Source organism: Xiphias gladius, chromosome 23 (genome assembly GCF_016859285.1).
Source record: "Xiphias gladius isolate SHS-SW01 ecotype Sanya breed wild chromosome 23, ASM1685928v1, whole genome shotgun sequence".
Classification (NCBI taxonomy): domain Eukaryota; kingdom Metazoa; phylum Chordata; class Actinopteri; order Istiophoriformes; family Xiphiidae; genus Xiphias; species Xiphias gladius.
The window spans coordinates 23,201,346-23,221,702 of record NC_053422.1 but is presented as its reverse complement, the minus strand read 5'-3'; the positions used below and the strand labels follow the sequence as shown (position 1 = coordinate 23,221,702).

At 39.3% G+C, this 20,357-nt stretch overlaps 1 protein-coding gene across 1 annotated transcript in view; it reads left to right on the top strand.

Moving 5' to 3' along the window:
- The window catches only part of LOC120785812 (AF4/FMR2 family member 2-like), a 134,314-nt gene that overhangs the window by 113,418 nt on the left and 539 nt on the right, over positions 1-20,357 (top strand). The window contains exons 11-18 of the mRNA XM_040120771.1: positions 8,527-8,644; positions 9,942-10,047; positions 10,166-10,313; positions 10,485-10,700; positions 12,116-12,320; positions 14,298-15,362; positions 15,493-15,608; positions 19,660-19,894. Coding sequence (XP_039976705.1) covers positions 8,527-8,644; positions 9,942-10,047; positions 10,166-10,313; positions 10,485-10,700; positions 12,116-12,320; positions 14,298-15,362; positions 15,493-15,608; positions 19,660-19,894 — 2,209 coding nt within the window. The remainder of the gene's footprint in view (positions 1-8,526; positions 8,645-9,941; positions 10,048-10,165; positions 10,314-10,484; positions 10,701-12,115; positions 12,321-14,297; positions 15,363-15,492; positions 15,609-19,659; positions 19,895-20,357) is intronic.

Here is a 20,357-nt window from a genome sequence, read left to right as displayed (position 1 = left end):
TTTGTTTTGTATGTTCTGCATTGATACATGGAGCTGAAAAAAGATGATGAATGAGGAAACATAAGATATTATTGAAAACACAGGATATCAAGAACATGTGGTTGATAATGAGAGCTGACGTTGAATTACTTTACGGAAGTTTGCCTGAATAAAAGATACAAAAATACAAGATGAAACTTTGCTCTGTGGTTAAAGATGGATGACATACTAACTAACTATTAACATACGGATAACTGACATACATTTACTATATTTAAAATAATAACTGGTCGTTCATTAATGAGTCATCCATCCACATATAGGGAAATACTAAAATGTGAACAAATTCACCCCTGGATAAGGTTTATATGTTTCAGTTGATACAAAATAGCATAGAAATGTAACTTGAATGTCCAGTATAAAGCTAGCGTGTCAGTCTGCAGTAGCTGACGCTGCATTTCAATTTAGCACCGACTATGGTATTAAAATATTGTTGACAGCTGATGGCTGATTCCTGAGGAAAAAAAAGAGGAAAGTGAGCCGGACGTAATGCTTTCACACACATACTCATCTCCTTTCATCTTGTTCCTCCAGCGCATACTGTTTATGTTGCCAGAATAAAATAGGCTAGAGAGCACTCAACTGAAAATCCCATTGAGAAGAAAAGACACTCACGCTTTCCTTTAACTTCACACGGCGCTATTTAAACATAAATACAAACATATCAGTGTGGGAAATATAGACTCGTTTCATGCTTCCAGTCAATTTCATCTTTTGGCAAATGAAGGGATGATGTGAAACACCATAAAAAGACTACCATCAAATTTATTAAATGTTCCTCTGAACGATTTTGTCTATTATGTACAACCCATTGGAGACTTTCTCTTGTGGAGTAAAAAAGACATTTCATGTTGTAAACATCCAATAATAAGACAGCGCATAAAAACATTAATGCAGCAACTTAAATCATTCATTTTCCTTTGCACTGCCTCAGGCTCTGGGCTCAGGGTTCATTTATGACAAAGCCCAGCACGCCCAAAAACCAAAAGATCTTATCCAACATTTCCAGCAGTAATGACAAGAGAGAACGGCACACTTCTATAGATCAGACATTCAGTTTATGTTTGTTCTCACCTTGATTTCTTGCCAATGTCTCATCGACAATGTTGGCTAGCCCACCAGGGGAAGCAATTTGTTTCCAGAGTTAAAATGCAGGGACTCATCAAACAATAAGGTGCTCCGGATGAAAACATCCACCAAAAGGTATCATTTTTTGTGGCACATTTAGAAGCAGTTGGACTGTATTTGTGATAAACTTTCTAAACTGGCTGCAGCTCCACTCCCAATCAATTTGGATTTAGTTGAGGAGAATCCCTGATAATCGTTATTCTCCAGTAAAAATAACAACTACTTTTTATTATAGAAGCTGCTTTTGCCTGAAAAATATGTACCCAGCTACAATCTATGTCCAGGACTTTTACTACCTGTGAGGACATTGAGGTCATGTACACTGTGATAGTTTTTTGAATCTTTGGGGGCTATAATAACCTGGGGGGAGTTTCTACGCAGTTAAAAACTTTGACATTTTTAAGGATGATTTCATTATTTTTAGACCCGATTTTTTTCCACCAGGATTCAGTAGTTCTCAACCACAATTTTATGCTGGGTGATTTCGAATTTCTGAGTTTTCTGCTCAGGTTGTTTTTTAATGTGCAAACTGAAAATGTGCATAAAAATAGGGGATGGAAATGCACTTACTGACTGCTGCATTTCTCAACAACAACACATTCTTCAGAAACATTTCGTTCCAACTGTTAAACATTGAAAAAGTTGTCAGTTTTGTAGAAGAATAAAAAATGTTACATATCATAGTTGTGGCAGAGTCTGGTCAGTATCGTCTTTTGGATTTGAATCAAGAATAGTCATGACTCTACTCTAAAACAGAGAGCTGCTGCTGCATCACAGGACTCTTGGTTCCTACATACACATCAAATGATTCTTTAAAGGCAATAAGGGACATAAAAAAACAGACATAGACAGACGTATAAGATATCTCTGCTATCACCATCTGTCTGGCATCTCTACCAGAGTCATCCAGTAATCCATTTATGAGCAGGCTGTTCACTGTGAAAAATTGAAACAATGTTTGACGTTCCTGATCCAAGAAAAAATTACATCCCAATGATTTTTAACACATCATTTGTCAGACTTTGTCATCCCATTTTCACATCTTAATGTTTTACTTTACAGCCCAAAGCTTTACTGTGTTGGTTCCCTCTCACCACTCTCATCAACCTCATTTTCAGCAGGCATCTGTTTTCAACAAAAAGGCTCTGATAAACCCCCACTGTACGCTGCCTGCCCAGCTACAAATGTCACACAAAGTTAGCGACCAGCAGTATTATTTAGTCGCTATTCTAATCTCCTTTTATGTTGAAATTACTTGAAAGGGCTGTCGCTGATTAACTTACTGCCTGATATCAAACAACAATGTTTTTGATAAATTTAGATCTGGCTTTCGGTCCTTTCATTTTAGTGAAACTGCCTTAACTGGAGTAGTCAATGATCTACTAATTACTGCCGATTCTGATCTAACAATATTGTTGCTTCTTCTTGATTTGAGTGCAGCTTTGGACACTGTGGACCACAGCACACTTTTAAGCCGCTGTGAGATGCATATCGGTATCCAAGGGATGGTGCTTTCATGGTTTCATTCATACTTATCAAATAGAACTCAACGTGTAAGTTACAATACAATCTCTGAATTTTATGAAGTAAAGTTTGATGTACCCAGGGATTGGTCCATGGCCCTATGCTTTTTTTTCTATCTATATGCTTCCCCTTGGTGACATCATCTCTAAATAGCGTGTTACTTTTTATTTCTATGCTGATGATACACCCCAATGACCTTTCCCAACTCCTAAATTTAGAGGCATGTGTATAAGAAATTTAAAAAATGGATGAGTATGAACTTTCAGCTATTAAATGCTGATTTAACAGAGTTATTAGTTGTTAGATCAGCCAAATATAGGCCTTTATTTGAGATGAGTGTTAACATTGATGGCTGTATTATTTCTGAGAGCTCAACCATCAAAAACCTTGGAGTGGTTTTTACCTTTTACATTTACATTTACTCATTTGGCGCTTTTATCCAAAGAGACTTACAAGTAAGGGACAACACTAAAGCTTCGGTACAGTAGGAGACCTTGAAATAAGTACTAAGTGCTAGATCTATTCAAAAAACAAAGTGCAAGGAGATCAGGTAGAGAAGTGCACTAAGAGTGTGCAGCTAGCGTTAGTTAAGCATATTAGGGTGTTAGAAGTTTTAGGAAAAGAAGTAGTCTCGGAAGAGATGATTCTCAGAGAGTTTCTTGAAGATAGAGAGGGATGCCCCTGTGTTGATAACATTTGGTAGCTCATTACACCATCGGGAAAACACAAACAAGAACAATGTGCAGGGATGGCAATGCCAGACGACGCTCCTCAACAGAACGCAGTGGCCGAGAAGGAGCATAAGCCGGTATGATTAAGTTCAAGTAGATGGGTGCAGACCCGGAAGTCGCTTTGTAAGCAAGCGTTAGTGACTTGAATTCGATTTGGGTGGCCATGGGTAGCAAGTGGAGGTCAATGAGCAGCAGAGTGACTTGCCCGTTTAGGCTGATCAAAAACCAGACGCACTGCAGCATTCTGGATCACCTGTAAGGGTTTCACTGTGCATGAAGGGAAGCCCGCTAGAGGGGACTTTTGATTGTCGTCTGACGTTTCCCGTCTCCTATCAAGGCTCAATACCAAGGCAGCATTTTTTCATCTCAGTAATACTGCTAAAATCTGACCTATTCTATCATTGCGTGATGTTGAAACCGTAATCCATGCATTTGTAACTTCCAGACCCGATCATTGAAATGCCCTTTTCTCTGGTCTTCGTAGTTGTGATAATAGAAGTCTTCAGCTTGTTCAGAATTTTGTAGCTAGAATCATGACAAAAACTAAAAAAAATTGATCACATTTGATGATTATATTCAAAAATCCTTCTAAAATTTATGTTTTTAATGTGTTTGTTTTATTTTTTATTTTTTATTTTATTTGCTTGCTGTATGTTTCATCCCATGCAATCTCTTTATTTGTAAAGTATATTGGGATCATGCTTCACTGTGATTCTGCACTAAATAAAATTGACTGATTGATTAAAGAGAGCAATATTTTTCCCTCAGGACTTGGTGGAGACCGAACACAGAGCTAAAGCGTGAATACTAGGCTTGCATTTATGAGGTGGCCAGAAACATAACTCCAAATAAATGCAAATTTTGGCCTGTATCTGCTAGAATGTGTAAATAGGCAACTGTTTGCTAAGAGATTGCCATGTCAACTTTATATGGTGATAATTTTGTATTTACATTAAATGTGCCCCCCCCCAGTGGTCAAAAAAAGAAAAAAATCAATTAATGCAGGTTTGAAGTCAGGGAAAGATTTCGATTACTGTTTTAGAAAAAAGTAAATATTAAGCACAGGACTTTAACAGCCCTGTCTCTGGCACTTTTTCCTGCTGTGCCTGCTGTGATACACTGCCAGTTTTTGTTTATATGCACGTAGCCTCATCAATACGTTCCCCGGGCCAGAATGAAAGGTTATCTAATAGATGTTTCAGCAGCCCTGACATCAAACAGTGTATACACAATTTTCACCACACAGTGGTTATTTAGAAATGATGTGGATGAAAGAGACTCAAATTCTCCAGCTTAGAGAGAGTCTGAATGCAATGAGTGATAGGTCTCTTAATGGGAATCATATCTCTGACAGCATGTCTTGTTTTATTGTGATGCGGATTTATTAGCCAGCACTAACAATGAAAACCAAACACACACAAAAAACTTCTAAATGTTCTCTGTTGCTACCTGCATCATTTAGTAAAACCAAAACCTGACTAGCTCTCTTGTATTAGTTCTAAACAGTTTCTGAAGCCTCTTTGATATGTTTCCAAACACACAGCTGGCAGTGATTGCATGGAGGAGGGTCTTCATAAAAAAAGAGTGAAGCACACACACACACACACACCCACACAGATACACAACATGTATGCAGGGAGTTTAACTAGTCGTTTTGCCAATATTGTTTCAACTGTGATCCTAATAGAGCAAAGTGAGGTGAAAATTTAATTGAAATTGAAGGAGAGAGAAGGAGAAGAGATGAGTAATGATAGAAGAAGAAAAACAGGGCAGAGACTGCATTCATACAGTATTTTTCACTGAGTGTATGTGTGTGAGTGTATGCGTGTGTGTGTGTGTGTGTGTGTGTGTGTGTGTGTGTGTGTGTGTGTGTGTGTTGCCTGAGGAACAGTTGATGGATTTGCTGCTTGACTGCTCACACAGATTGGTGCCTGCTGTGATGGCAGCCTTGAACTGAAATTACGTACAAACTCACACACACACGCATACAAAAAGAGAACTACACATAATTGCAATTTCTTTGTGTGCAGGCGCGTTTGTGTGTATTCTTAAGTTCGGACGAGCGGGTGTGTTGCCTCTAGGAGGCCATTTCGAAGTGCTGTGGAAGGATGGATGAACAGCAACCGAAGGCCAAGCACAGCACCAGAGAGGATGAGACAATTGAACTAGTTTAAAACGTTGTGTTTATGCGTTCATTAATAGCAGTTTATTGTTTTCTGTCAGTTGCTTTCTAATTTTCATTAAATCAGTAACAAGGTCAATGACCTCTCCATTTGTTATCCTTTTTCTGAAGTGGTAACACAAGATACATATACAACAGAACAGGAAAACAAAGACTAATTTTTACAACCTAGAGAGAGTTTTGTTCTACTAAAGAGCTTGACTTCATGTTCTGTAGCTGGAGCAGATTATGAAGTATCTTGATCTTGTTTTTACAGTGGATAACTAGTGGATAAGTGCTATGAACTGACTAGAGACAAGACACAAAGGTTCTCCACTAAAAAAATAAAAGATTAAAATAAGTTATACAGTAAAAGTCAGAAATAGCTGAAACTAATAAATGGATTAGTAGTTGAAAGACAGTATAGGGAAGTTCCAAACATAGACTTAAAACAAATTGCTAATTAGCACCCTACTTACCACTCTGCGGTAATGGCAAATACATGTTTCAGCTAACTCACAAGTCAGTTGGTTAAAACTTGACTGGTAGGGAAGCTACAATCTTGAAACCAAAGCCACAAGTAGGAGCAAGAAAGAAAGCCACGTCCCAGCAGGTCCCTCAAATAACCCTGACACTGACTGAGACCAGCTGGCAGGGTGAGTCAGTGAAGATGACAGAGCTTCATCTATTAGTCCTGAAGAATACGCATTCCCTACCACTCATGCAAGTTTCATTTGAAAGTTGTTGATTTTGACCACGGCTGTGATAGCTGAGGTATTGAGAGGGGTTCTGCAGCAGTTGTGGTTTTGTCTATGGATATGTTTACATAAGAAGGTTCAGTCGGAGATGTTTGTCCAAGTAAGCATAGACGTAGATTTCAAGTGGGATTCAAGGGATACACCCCCCTTAAAAGTTAGAGTAAGTGCATTTGTCCCCTCCAATAAAAACATGAAAGAAGCAGAAGACTTGTATTTTTGAAAAACTGCTATAACGTTACTCATACATGCAACAATGCCTTTGACATGGGGCAGGTCTTTTTTCTTCAGCACGGGGTCATTTTTTACTCCCAGGATATGAATATGAATTATGAGCTCATGCAACCACTGAATTTTTTCAGGCAAATATGATTATCCCCACCACACACACACACACACACACACACACACACACACAGTGTTGTGATCTCAGTCAGCAGAGGCACCGTGTCTCCTCTTCTCCTCTGGCGCCATGTGCATGCAGGCAGGTTGACGTCCATAGAGGAGCTAGAAGGGGAGATGAAGAGGAGGTCCGATATTAGGACATTTGTTCCCAAAAAGTCACCAAACCAAGTGAGTTCTGAGCCCCAGGGTAGTGTTTTTCGAGTTTACTTTCAGAAGTGTTGTTCGCTAGCTTCCTAACTAATCTTAAGGTAATGTTGCCTGCCCATAAAAGCTTGCTAGCTAGCTAAAATAGCAGCAGTCCAGCTAATCCAGCATTAGCTGCACAGCAGCTGTCCAAAGACAGTCAAATGAATGACTGCATGTGGTTTGTTGACAGCGTGGGACATTTAAATTTGAATTTCTTCAATTGGAATTTATTTACAAATTATAAATTAATACAGTGTTAAATAATGGATGTTTTCATGCATGAACATGAGGCATTTTGCTGCAATGTAAATTATCTGAGATTGGAAAACGTTTTTTAGACTATAAGGAAAATTTGTAAGTTAGGTCTACAACCATGGAATGCATTTATTCAATTCAGTCTGACCACAAGCACTGATGAAACAGTGTCACCTAATAGTAGTTATTTGTTGGGTAATACATACTTCCTTCCTTCAGAATACCCTAGGTGGCAGGGGGAGTGCAGCTTAAGTGAGTGACGCAATTAACAGCGTTCTCTCTCTCATGTGATTTGTGCATAGGTTACATTAAACTACTAGGGATGAAATGATCATATGAATAATGGCTAAAATTTAATTGAATCTTGCTAAAATGCAGACTTCATTCAGGAAGTACCACTCATTGAGGCAGAGAGAGTGAGAGAGAGAGGCAGAGGTAGACAAACAGATAAGAGTTCATTACTATGGTCAGGATCCCCATGGTCACGGAAACAGCTGGACATTTTAAAAAGTGTTTTCCAAGCCTGGGGTGGTATAAATGGAAAAAGGGCAAACGTGTCCATAGTAGCTCAACTCAGAATAAAAAAAGTAATTCTAAACTGCAATTGCTTTTTTACAAAAATGAAGTGAATCCCGAATCACCTGCTGTCTGAATTTTGTGTTTTCCTTTACCTAAATAAATATAATTCCAATATAAAATAATGCAGAGAAGGCACAATTTGGTGCATAAAAAGTCACCAGAATGCAGGACATAGGACTTGAAGTAAAAAAAATTGTTGTCTTGACTATTGCTATTTTTCCAATTAAGGAGAGTGGAAGGTAGTGCAATTAAGACAAGACAACTCTCACAGCCTGAAGGAAATATTAACACTCAGGTATTTTATATTGTAAATGGAAGAACAACGTGTCGGACATATGACTGTTTTAGACCTATTTATCGTGTATTCTGAGAGTTTAGGAGGTTTATGAATCTGAGGGCTATTAAAGATAAACGTAAAAAATCATCTGCATAACGATTAATCGTGTGTCCAGGATTTGCATAGCGAATTCTTTTTCTTTTTGGTTCTTCCAGCCAGTGCTACAATGTGGTTTGTTTAAAAATACCAAATAGCAGTTGAGAGAGTGGGCATCCCTGTCAGGTCCCCCAGTTAAGTGTGAAACTTTGTCATAACTAGTTGTAACCCCGTAAGTAGTGACAGTGTCCATCGGTATATGCTCTCTCAACATCTAATGAAGCTTTTTTTGTTTTGTTACATTCTGACCTGATGATTCTCTTTTTCTTTCTTCCCTTCTTTCTTTCATCCCTTCATCCCATCTTTCTTTCTGTCTGTCTTTTACAAAAGTGGTGCATCGGGGAGCAGCAGTGAATCAGAGAGCAGCTCGGAGTCTGACACAGATGAATCAGAGAGCAGCTCCAGTGACAGCGAGTATAACCAGGCCTCCCGCACAAACACTCCAGAGGTAGGATGACAAGTGTGTTCCGTTTGTGTGAATGCGTGTGTTTATGTGGGTTCCCTGTAACTGTGTGCACACACAGTGGATAACATGAGGATGAAATGTATCAAATGGATAACATAAGCAAAATTGAACTCAAATTGAAACAAGCTATTTTTTTTTTTTGTAGAAGAAACAACTATGTAGCACATTCCAAAATTATTAGACTATTCAGTATTATGATTCGTTTATTGAGAAATACATGGAAAAAATAGGCTCAGAAGATAATGATTATATAATGTATGTAGAAGTCTCATGTTTAAGCAGCTGTCTCGGTGTTCACATTCACAGTGTCACAGTACATCATCATTTAGTAGGTGCCCATAGTGACTTAAAATAAGTTAATTCAACTTTCATACAGTGGGAGCAAAACCTAGATGCCCTCAACTGTATATTCCAGACACAATATTAGAAAAAAAGTAGTACTGTATTATTGCTTTTCATCTATGGATTATGCCAGATGCATATCTGTAACGCTAATTTGGAAAAAACAAATCATTACCGGATTCATTCAAAGGTTTTGTTTATGCCCTGTGTTAAAACTTATTTTTTCTGGTTCCCTTTCTTATGAAAGGCAGAGGTAATGTTGGATTTTGGAGCAGAAATCCCAATTAAAAATTCATCGATTCAACAATAAAAGAAAATATTGATAATTTGTCCAATTTTGTTTACATTTCTTAAAGACACAGATGAAAACGAATTGCCTCCTTAGTTCTCCCTGAATCACTGTTCATTTCACTATGAGTGTGAGTACACTGTACACTAAATGGCCTTGTCCCCCGATCTCTGGGTGGTATTCTGAAAGTCATAGAAATCCAATTGCAGAAAACTGACTTGGAACATTGTTTATCACATTATTTAAATAGCTCCACACTGCCTGGTTTCAGAGACTTTGCAATCATATGCACTGAGAAAAAGAAATGCAGTGAAAGAGAGAGAAAACTATGTCGGTTGAGCAGCAGAGAAGCATGCAACACATAGGCAGCTATCCAGTACAGTAAAACAATCCACAACACAGGACGAGAATAAATCAAGCTGATTTCAAGATGTAGGATTTTTTTATGTTTGCAAAAACTAAACATCTTGTAATTTATCATATTAATTCAATAATTGCTGCTTTAGTTGTATCAGATTTCAAATTGGTGTCTTCCCTTGAGTTGTTAATCACTTCAATAAATTTTGCTATTACAGTGACCCCATAGATACAAAAGCAGATGTTGCAGAGTATATTCAATATCTTTGAGGGGTTTTTTTTCCCCTCTAGCCTGAGCCCCCCTCCACCAACAAGTGGCAGCTGGACAGCTGGTTGAACAAGGTCCAAGCTCAAACCAAACCTTTGATTCCCCCACAGCACCAACATCATGGCACAGGTAGGTAGCTATAGAAGGTTAAAGCCAGTGTGTCGAAAAGTAACATTATCATAGATAAGATAAACATACTTCAGTTTGATTAGAAAAAGTTATTCTGGTCAAATGTTCTGCTGCTTAGGTTCCATCAACCAGGGAGAGACTTTCTCTCCAGGGAGTGAAGCACCAGGAGTGGCAGCGGCTGCCAAGGCCAAGCCCTGCGGATCCAATAACACCCCTGTTCCAGCTGCACCAACAGTGGAACACAAGGACACGAGGGGAGCCTTCTGGTATTTGTTTGGAAATTTGCCAAAGTAACTTTTCAAATAACATCTTTTAAAGGAATTAATGAATGAATGGCACACTGACAGATGGGTGGACACATTGTAGGCAGAAACTGACAAAAAATTGTCTCTATCAATAAAAAGACATGAAAGAAAAATCATTTCTCGCTCCCCCAGCCCGGGCAGAGAGAAGGCCAAGGCCAAGCTCAGCCAGAAGACATCAGGGGAGGGCCAGAGGTCAAAGATGAGGCTGTCACCGGGTCTGTTGTCAGGGCCAGAGGTCACGACCCCAAGGAGGAACACTACAGGGAAGAAACAGCCCAGACGGACAGAGAGGTCAAACAGTGTGGAGGATAATCAGAACCAGACATGGAGCAGAGCAAACCAGCAGAGGTAAGGAAGGACGGAAGGGACATTTTATTTACATTTTTAATAAATTGGTAGCTGCATCCAAACGTATGAATTGTTTATTATTCATTTCAAATGTAAAATTTTTAGTGATAATTTCCTTCATTTCTTGCTTTTTCCATTACACCTACAAAATTGTTGTTTTGCGCATATTTACTGTTAGATAGACAGAATTACTGGACAAGAATAAAGATCCAGCAGAAAATGGGTAGGGCTATACATTCTTAATTTTTGCTCAAGGGAGGGAAGTCTTTTTTTTTTTTTTTTAATATTGCAGTGCTCAAATCCATCAGCACCAACTGAGTTGGTGAGTTGCAGTTTTCCTTAAATGAGTGGAGAGTTTATTACCACAGAGCTACATTGCAATATTCTGCAGCTTGACACTTAACATACTGTATTATCTACTTCAGTTGAATCTCTATGTGTTGTTGTCAGTGTAGAATCATCTGAATAAAGTAACACATCACATGAACAGACAGATTTTTAATCATCAATATATTATATATAAAAAATTTTTTAAAAAGGCGTCAGAACACTGCCCTGGGGAACCCCGCAAGTTACGGATTTAGGACCAGAAAAGGACCCATTGACATTCACCTTTTGATATTTACCAATAAAATAGAATTAAACCAAACTCATGGATGCTTCAAACCAGTGGCATCTACATTAAGGGTCTTTGTTGTGCATGTGTGCATCCAAGAATAATGTTGTTTCTGTTGTTAATCAATAAAGTTAAACTATTTTCAGTCTGAACTTCCTCTGTGGAAAATACAACAAGTAAGAAGATGAAGGTGTAAATTAATTGTTTCAAAGTCAGTCTGATATTTTGAAGAGAACAAAACAAATCCAACAGCCTGGTTCGTGTTTGGTGTATTATAACTGACATGTTATTTGTTAGTGGCAAAACTAAAACAATTACTCTAAACACTTTACTACTGTGAATTGTCACTTAGTGTTGAGAGCTAACAGAGGCTCCAGTGCATCATCAAGCTTTTTGGCAACTAGCCACTGAACACATCTGTTGTGAAAAATGTTCAGACTGACTAGAAGCAATGCCACACTGCCTGCTCAGCTTGACGTTCGGCTAATTCGAGAAAAAAAAAAAAAAAAAAAGACAGGCTTCCTAGCTTCTTTTCTTTACTCTCTTCTTCCTCAATCACTTCTTTCCTTCCGTCTTTTCACTTTTAAGCTTTCCACATCAAAACAAGTTCAGCAGAGTACATTATGTTTCAATTTTTTTTATGCTGTCTTCTATTTTTTCATTTGCCCTCTGGAGCTGACCAAGGAAAAGTTTTACTGTTTATCAGTGTAAAATGGCACAACAGTAGCAGTGCCTTCCTTGAGGGTGAAACGAATTTGAATTGTGACGCGTCCTCTTACTGTGTGTCCTCCCACTACAGCCCTGCAGCGAGGGAGAAGGACCTATTGCCTCCCCCCTCCGTGGAGCACCAGAACCCCCCAAGGCCGCGAAGCAAACCCCCCAGTGGGAAAACAGCCCCCAGGAAAGAGCCTCGCATTGCTACCAACTCAAACAACAACGCAGTTACTCCACCAGCAGCACTACAACAAACCCCTGTGGCAATACCTTCTGTCAGTGTAAACCAGGTTAGTTCTGGGGGATATGTGTGGTGGGTTTTTGGGATACGTGTGTGTGTTTGTTGGTCATGAGGATCATCAAAAACTGAATAAACGACAACGGCAGTTTTCCAACAATCCCTTAATCATACAAATGACTTTCTAAAGGGAGAAATTACATATAGACAATTGGAGTGCATGATTCAATTACTGCAGGAAAGTTTCCCTTCATTTAAGCACATCCTTCAATATAGTTCAAGCCCAAGTCCTACACATATGTAACATTATCCATGTATCCTGTAACGATCACTTTATCTTACAGTCTCTGGATGATTTGTCAAAGTCATAAAACTCTTCAGCAGAAAAACTGTATTATGACATGATTATTATGGCTCAACAGTGACTAGTTTTTATCGCAAAATGGAAAATGTTAAAAGGAAAGAGAGAAAGGATTGAACAGACAGATAAAACAGAATCATCGTCCATTGTTTTCACCTAAAATTAGTTAAAACTCAGTGGTTTTATGAAGATTAGATAGTTTGAAGGAGAAAAAGAAAGAATGAATAAAGAAAGAAAGAAGGAAAGTCACTTAAACACTTGAATGGCTTTATGTATGTAATACGTATACAGAAAATTACAAGAAAAAAGATTATATAAAGATTCTAACTATAAAAAAAAGCTCTCTGGTTAAAACTTTTAGGCCTGTTGCTTCTCCAAACATGCCCAACGGTGATGTAACAAACTAGCAAACAGCAGCATATTTGTCAGAACCCAAGACAAGACTTATAAAACTGACCTGAGCATAACATGTGCCGCCTCTTCAACAGCAGTCTGAGGTTTTATCACCCCAGCAGCCATTCACACCTCCAAACTACCGTACATATCATTTAGTATTTAATGCCTACTTATCAATTTGTTATACTTTTATATACTTGTTATACTTTTCTCGGGAAAATTCAGCCTTGGGAAAACAAAATAACAGACAAAAAATTAATTCCACTTATCCCACTATGAGGCTTCTCCTCAGCTACTGTGTATGACTTCTCAACAAAGCACAACTACGCATATATTGAGGATGGATTTTCACAGATGGCAACATGCATTGGAACAATTCCAAAAGCTTCAGAAAACTGTCGCCTTGTTTCTGCCAAGCGAGTGGGTTTTGCTGGGGACTGGGAACATTAGCAGTGTTTTATTTGCAGCATCTGCCTATGTGGTTGCTTTCTCATGTTGATTTTGCACACATCGCACTGCTCCTCACTCCTCACTTTTGTTTCACATAACAATCATTGATCATTTTGCATCAAAAATCAAGAATTCAACAACTGAGGGACAATTTTGTGTGGAGACAAGATAGGGCAAGAGATGCAGCTGTATGTACCAAGAAAATAAACTAAGCAGATTGAAAAAGACCAAAAACCAGCAATCAGTTGATCCTGTTAACAAGTATTGTCTCTGTGTCCAAAGCCTGATATACAGTAGCTCATTCCTCTGTGTCCTAGAGTTGAGCTACACTGTTATACTAGGTGACATGTTTCTTCAAAACAATGAACATGGGCACTAAAAACTTTTGTGCCCAGGTTTTGTAGGAAATAAGATAGCCTTTAAAATTTGGACAATCAAAAAAGTTTAATTTCTCTTCACACATTATTAGAAAAGGCTGACAACTTGCATTACCTAATTTGCTTGATATTATCACATACGGTAAAATAAAGTATATACTTAGATACCAGTTTTACCTTCTGTATACTGCAGGGTTTTTTGTAGCTTAAAAATATATCATAAATGGCATGTGATTTCAGAAGATAAAAAGCTTCCTTTTTAGCCTGGTAACAGTATTTTACAAAGTGACGGGTGTGGAGAGAACACAAACTCTGTGTGTTTTTCGAAATGCTTTTTCCACTTTTCCATGGTGATCCTTATGGGTTGATGCATTTGAATAATATTTTTATTTAAACAACTCAAAATCCTCCCATTTTTGTTTTTTCATTTTTGTCTGTATTACAGGATAAGAGGAAACACCGAGGCCCAAGCACCAGAATCACACCCAAGTCCCGAGAATTCATTGAAACAGATTCCTCCTCCTCCTCTTCAGAATGCCAGTCGGATTCAGAGGAAGCCATCAAAATCCCTGCTCTGCCACAGACGACACGCTCTGCGATTAACACACAGACTCTGTCCAACACGCACATACACACACCTCTTCTCCCATGCCTTGGCTCTGCTGGCAGTGTGGGGAGTGTGGGAACATTTGGAGGGAAGGGGCTGCGAGTCAAAGATGGTAGCAATGTGACCACTAATGGTAGTAGCAGTAGTAATAGTACCACCAGCAGCGCTAATAATGGCGGCAATAATAGCTGTAACTCCCTGAGCATTAGCAACTTAAGTGGTTCATTTGGTACTTCTGTTCCTGATCCTGGAGGGTTAGGAGGGCAGTGTAAGGACGTGGAGTCCATGTCACCACCCTCCAACATAGGACACGAGGTGCCTCTCTCCCCCCTTAGGGAGTACCAAGAGATCCAGAGTTTATGGGTGAAAATCGACCTGAGTTTGCTCAGCAGGGTGCCTGGCCAGGTTTTGGGAGAAAGATCCAGGGTGGGACTTGCAGAAAGGGACGGGAGTGAAGGGAGAGACAGAGAGAGACAGGGGGAGAGGACAGGTGTGGCAGAGAGAGAAAGACAGAAGCAGGAAGACAGAGAGTGGCCAGGGCTGAGAGAAAGACAGAAGTTAACTAAAGGGGAAAGACCAGAGGAAGAAAATGAACGATTAGTGCAGGACAGAGAGAGGCAAGGCGACAGAGACAGATTACCAGAGAGAGAGAGGCAGACAGATAGAGAGGACAGAGAAAGATTTGGACTTGGGGAGAGGGAAAGGACAACGACGAGGGACAGAGAGAAGGTATGCCTAGGTCTAGGGGTCCTGGACAACCCCCCTGTGCAAGAGCAGAGTAATCCCAGGCTGGCTGGGAGGACGGAGAGGGGAGAGAACGGAGTTAAACACAGGAGACAAGCAGCTGGGAACATGATGGTCCCAACAGAGAAACACACCAGCAAGAACAAGAGGAAACACAAGGTGTGTTTAGAGTTTCTACACTTTTAAGTCCCTAACCATTCAGTTTTTTGTATATTTTCCCCCTTTCAACTGCAAACACATGTTCTGTCTTTCTCTAACTTGTGTGTTATCTGTCTCTCTATATTCCCAGTCGGACCACACTGAGTCATCAGTCAATGGCAATAAGAAGCTGCGATTGGACAAAGACTGTCAGCTCCTCCCACCCTGCATCTCTCCAATACACAACCACAAGAACAGCTCTACAGAGTAAGTATTAACAGTGTAGCCCCCCAAAGGACTAACTGGGAGGAAGAGTACACAATACTGCAGTGAGGGATCAGAGAAATCATGAGGTTTTGGCAACAGTCCTCTCAGAATCAACAAGCCAAACTCTTGAGACTAACAGGGGGAATTCCAGGAGAGGAGACAGATACTGTAGTAATATCAATCCAGAATGCAATGTGGCCTCAATATGTTGGAATACATTTTGGCTCATCAGGATATTTTTTCTAGAGCTCAATAAATGCATAAATACCAACACCGTTTACGGTTAAAAGCCAAATTCATTGCTTCATCGTGCAAACCTCTTAACACAAATGCTTGCACTCCTAATTTTGGTCTCAAAATCTCACATAGCACACAAAACGAACATCTCTACCAAATCAGTTCATACATCCCACAACAGGTTTACCAGAGTATCATAACATTGTATCGTCGGCCACCTTCCACCGGTATTCACCTCGCTTACTCACTGACCACCACAACCTCGGACACTGGTATAGGTATTTAGACGAGTTTACTGGAGACAGAGTATTTTTAGGAAGGTTTAAATTTTTTAATGTGATGATGAAGTCATTATGGAGGCAAATTCAATTCGCAGTGTGACACAGGGATGACAAACTGTGAATTTCAGCTTTCCATGTGAATTATTAAAAACAGACTAAGCTGGCTGTTGCTACAAATAAGCCTCAACGTGACAGCCACAGAGGAAATATTTTTATAGCATCTCTGTGTTATGATAGAGAATGCAGCAGGGGAAGGTGGAAGGGAAAGAGGGGGTGACCTGGAGCTGAACCCGTGACTTTGTGTGGCAGACGTCTCAGTCTGCCAGAGTGCCACCAGAGTGTCAGTTTATCATCCAGGAGGCTTTTTATGGAAGCTGTAAAGTGGATGATGAGATCACCCTGCTCAGACTCATTCAGTAATTTCGAACCTGTGCCTTTTGACAGTTATTATCATCCTATTTCAATCAGTTAGGTCATATTTTGAGAACACATAATTAGAAAAGTCACATTAATGATGGAGTTTTTCACCCGAGGAAAGTTTTGTCTTACCCTTGTGATGTCCTTTTTGTTGAGCACTCGAAAATGGGAAAAAATGGCAGCTTGAAATTTTAATTAGGGCCATTAATACTCTTAAGGTCCAACTGAAATCACAGTTAGTCATCCCTATTTGTCGTCAAAAAATTATACCAGTGTATTGTGAATGTATTATTAATAGGTTGGTTTTTTTTATCACTAAATTGAAGAGAAAAGGTCTCTGGGGAAATATCAGAAAAGCTCCTTCAGTCCCAGCGGCTGGAGGGGCGTGTCCGGGTTTGTGTTTGATTGACAGCAGCTGGCTGGCTGAGCTCTGGCAGGAGAACAAGAGAGAACAAACTTGGGCTGTAGGTACCAGCCATGGTTAGACAGTGTTTTGTCAGCAGCGTTATTAAAGAGTAAGGACCACAGCAGCATCTAAACAGACCAAAGTGGCATTTGCAGGTAGGCTAAGCCCTCATGCTGTTAAATGTGCTGCAGCTGAGCAGCTAGTTACGTAACTAGCCTGAAAAATGACAATACTGAGCATTTTTTGCATCACTTTTTGTGAAAGGGTGTGAGACATCCTAGTTAAAGCATTAACACTGTTGAAAACCCACTTTAAGATTTATGAAACCATTATCATATTTGTGAAAGGAAAAAGATTGCATTTTCACTGCGTTTTCTCCATCCAGATAACAATGAGACCAGATCCAACTTAAAAAATGACCAAAATTGAATTAACCGTGGTCATTAATTTAATTAATACAAAGAAAGGGGGATTCATCATGAGACCAAAGAATAAAATAAAAATAAAATGTAAATAAAATATACATTTCTGCCCTTTGGTTCCTGCTTTCTTTCCCTCAAAGTAGAACACAGGATATGTGATTTACAGAGTAGATATGTATGATGTAGCAGACCAAAAAAAATTCAATTTAATTTTATTTGGACTCTAAAAGCCAGAAATCTTCCCACCCGGTCAAGTAACAGTTCAGTCATTGCAGATGTATTACAGAGGAATATTTGGCAGATTTACTGTGGTCATTTTGTGCTATGGGGCGGTAAATTTCTTAACTTATTATCCCTTTAAAAGAACTATGAGAGCTCTCACATACTTTCCTGCACACAACACACACTCACACACCGGCATCCACTGAAGGACACACACAAATGCACTCAAATTAGCATACATAGTCATACACACAAACACACCAGCACCCATCAATTATGATGTGCGCAGACACGACAGCACACACACACACACACAAACATACACACACACAACTAATTAGTCTTTGTCTCCCTGGCTTTGTGTATTATCACTAATGTTGGGGCCCGGGGCGTTGTTCTGCGAGCTCAGCAACTTTTCTCACTGCATCAAACCCCCAGAGTTTGCAGGCAAAGGAAAAACATAAAAATATTATCTGTTGTGTTGCAAACAATATGAGTCACGAGAGCCACAATAAGGCAGCTGAGGGAATAACTGTCCATGCTCAAGCAGAGAAGGCAGAATTACAAGTTTTAGATGAAAATATTATTTAGCAACTGCAAAGGAATTTGCAACAACATGGTGAGACAATGTTAGCCCAGCTTTTAGAAGCAGGGTTTACATGCTGAATGTTTGAGGTGTTAGAATGTACTTATTCTTTGAGGGTTTGTTCTTTTTTTTTTTGACAATGTTGATAAAACATTTTGATGGCATCTTTTCTCTCTCTAAACCCAAGCCAAGAGACGCTAATGCTAAAAGACAGAAAAAAAAACCTACAAAAAAACAAAGAAAAACACACAACAATTAAATATGAAAGGGGAAAAGTGGAAGAAACATTGGGAGAGGAAATTCAAAATTCAGAGAGAGATTCCCCTTTCCTGTGGATGGGGAAAATGAACAGAAAGTAGTAATAATAATAGAAATATAGTCTAATAGGAGGTTTTTAGTCCAAAGTCCCAAGAAGTAAGTTAACAACAACAGTTCAAGGGAGCCTTAGGTGGAGTTAGAGCTGGATTGGAGGGTAAGGAGACAGGGCAGTTTGGAGGATCGGTTTGGGGTCGCAGTGGTCAGCCTGGTGGTATGGTGGGGCAGGAGAGCTTGAAAATGGAGCTAACAGGCACGCAGCAGGACGTCAATACCCTGACACTTCAGGAATTGCAGTAAGAAAAAACAGAGGTCTGTTTGGCTGCTATGCAGGTATTTTTATTTTCAACTTTAAAAGTCTCCTGCATGTGCTCAATAGTTCCAGGTTAAAATACATCACAGGAGTGAGTATATGTTTCTGAAGACCGAGTTATATACAGTAGAAAGTAGAAGTAATAGACTGTAGAGGTATGGTCTGTTTTTGCAAAATATTTGAATACCATTTGAGCTGTTTAGGTTAGTGCCGTAATTGTAAGGGACTGAAAGCATTTAAAATGTAATTACACCAGAATCCCCAAAGCACATGTATTTCTTTCAGCTGAGAGGCATGGGGTAGCTCTGCAAAACTAAAGTAATTACAATATAAATATGAATTATAAGGTATATTTGATATAACATCTGTGGGATTATGATACATTCATCTGTCTGTGCTATGAAGAAATATATTGAGGTAACAATGGCTTTGGTATTAGTGGTGTTGGAGTTGTTGGATACATCACATTGATAAATTGTCAGCCATCATTTGTTTGATTATTTACTTTGTTTCCCCTTATTGTTAAGATTACTTGTGACCTATTTTTTTGGAAATATTTGGTGAAGTTTCCGCAAGCCATACTTTTAAGGAACACATGACAAATTTTAAAAGGCAAACTAAATCACATTGTTTAAACTAATGCACATATGACCTGAAAAACAACCACTAATGGGAATTGTAGTACTACCTTACCGCTCTCATCCTCCCATACCACTAAGTTGTAAAGTAGGTGTTTAATTGCAAAAAGAAAGCAACTCATAATTAAGCAATATGCACAGTACCATTATACAAAATAAAGAAATAATCACAGTTTTTTCATTTTTGTGCCTTTGTGTGTGTGTGTGTGTTCAGTAGCCCTCTGAACAGGAAGCAGTCTCGACGGCGCAACGAGAAGCTGCTTCCTCCCCTCCTGTCCCCCCTCTCTGACGATTCTCCACGTAAACGAACCTGTGACAGCAGTTCCTCTCTCAGCCAGGAGGGCAGCACCACAGGGATTCTGCCCTGCTCCACTACGTCCACCTCCTCCTCCTCCCACAGACACAGGAGAGCTGAGGGCAAGGTGTCGTCACACGCAAGAAACGGCAGCGTAAGTGCCATTTTGTGTGCACGCTTGTTTTGATTGATATAATGCACACGTGGTCACATGATAGGCCTGCTGGTCAATTTACATGTCTCCCAGATTAGATTAGATACCATCCGTACCATTAGATTATATGCTCTGATGCTTCATTGTTCATACTTAAGAATACACTAATTTTGAGTGATAGTAGGTTAGTGGTGTTGCCTTCAGATAATGATGTGCTATTCTTAAAATATATGAATCTACAGCATGACACAGATCTCCACTGATGTGAGTCATGCTTCCTTACCTGCAATTTGTCTGAATTTCAGGGGCTTTGTGTATTTTTTCGAGGTGTGTACAGTAGGAGGTGATGCATCAAAAGCAGCAGGGCAGATACAAAAAGCAGTATCTTCAATAACAAACAGCACCCAGTAAATTACTAAATGTAGAAGCAAGTATTGATAAAATCAACATTAATATGTTTAAA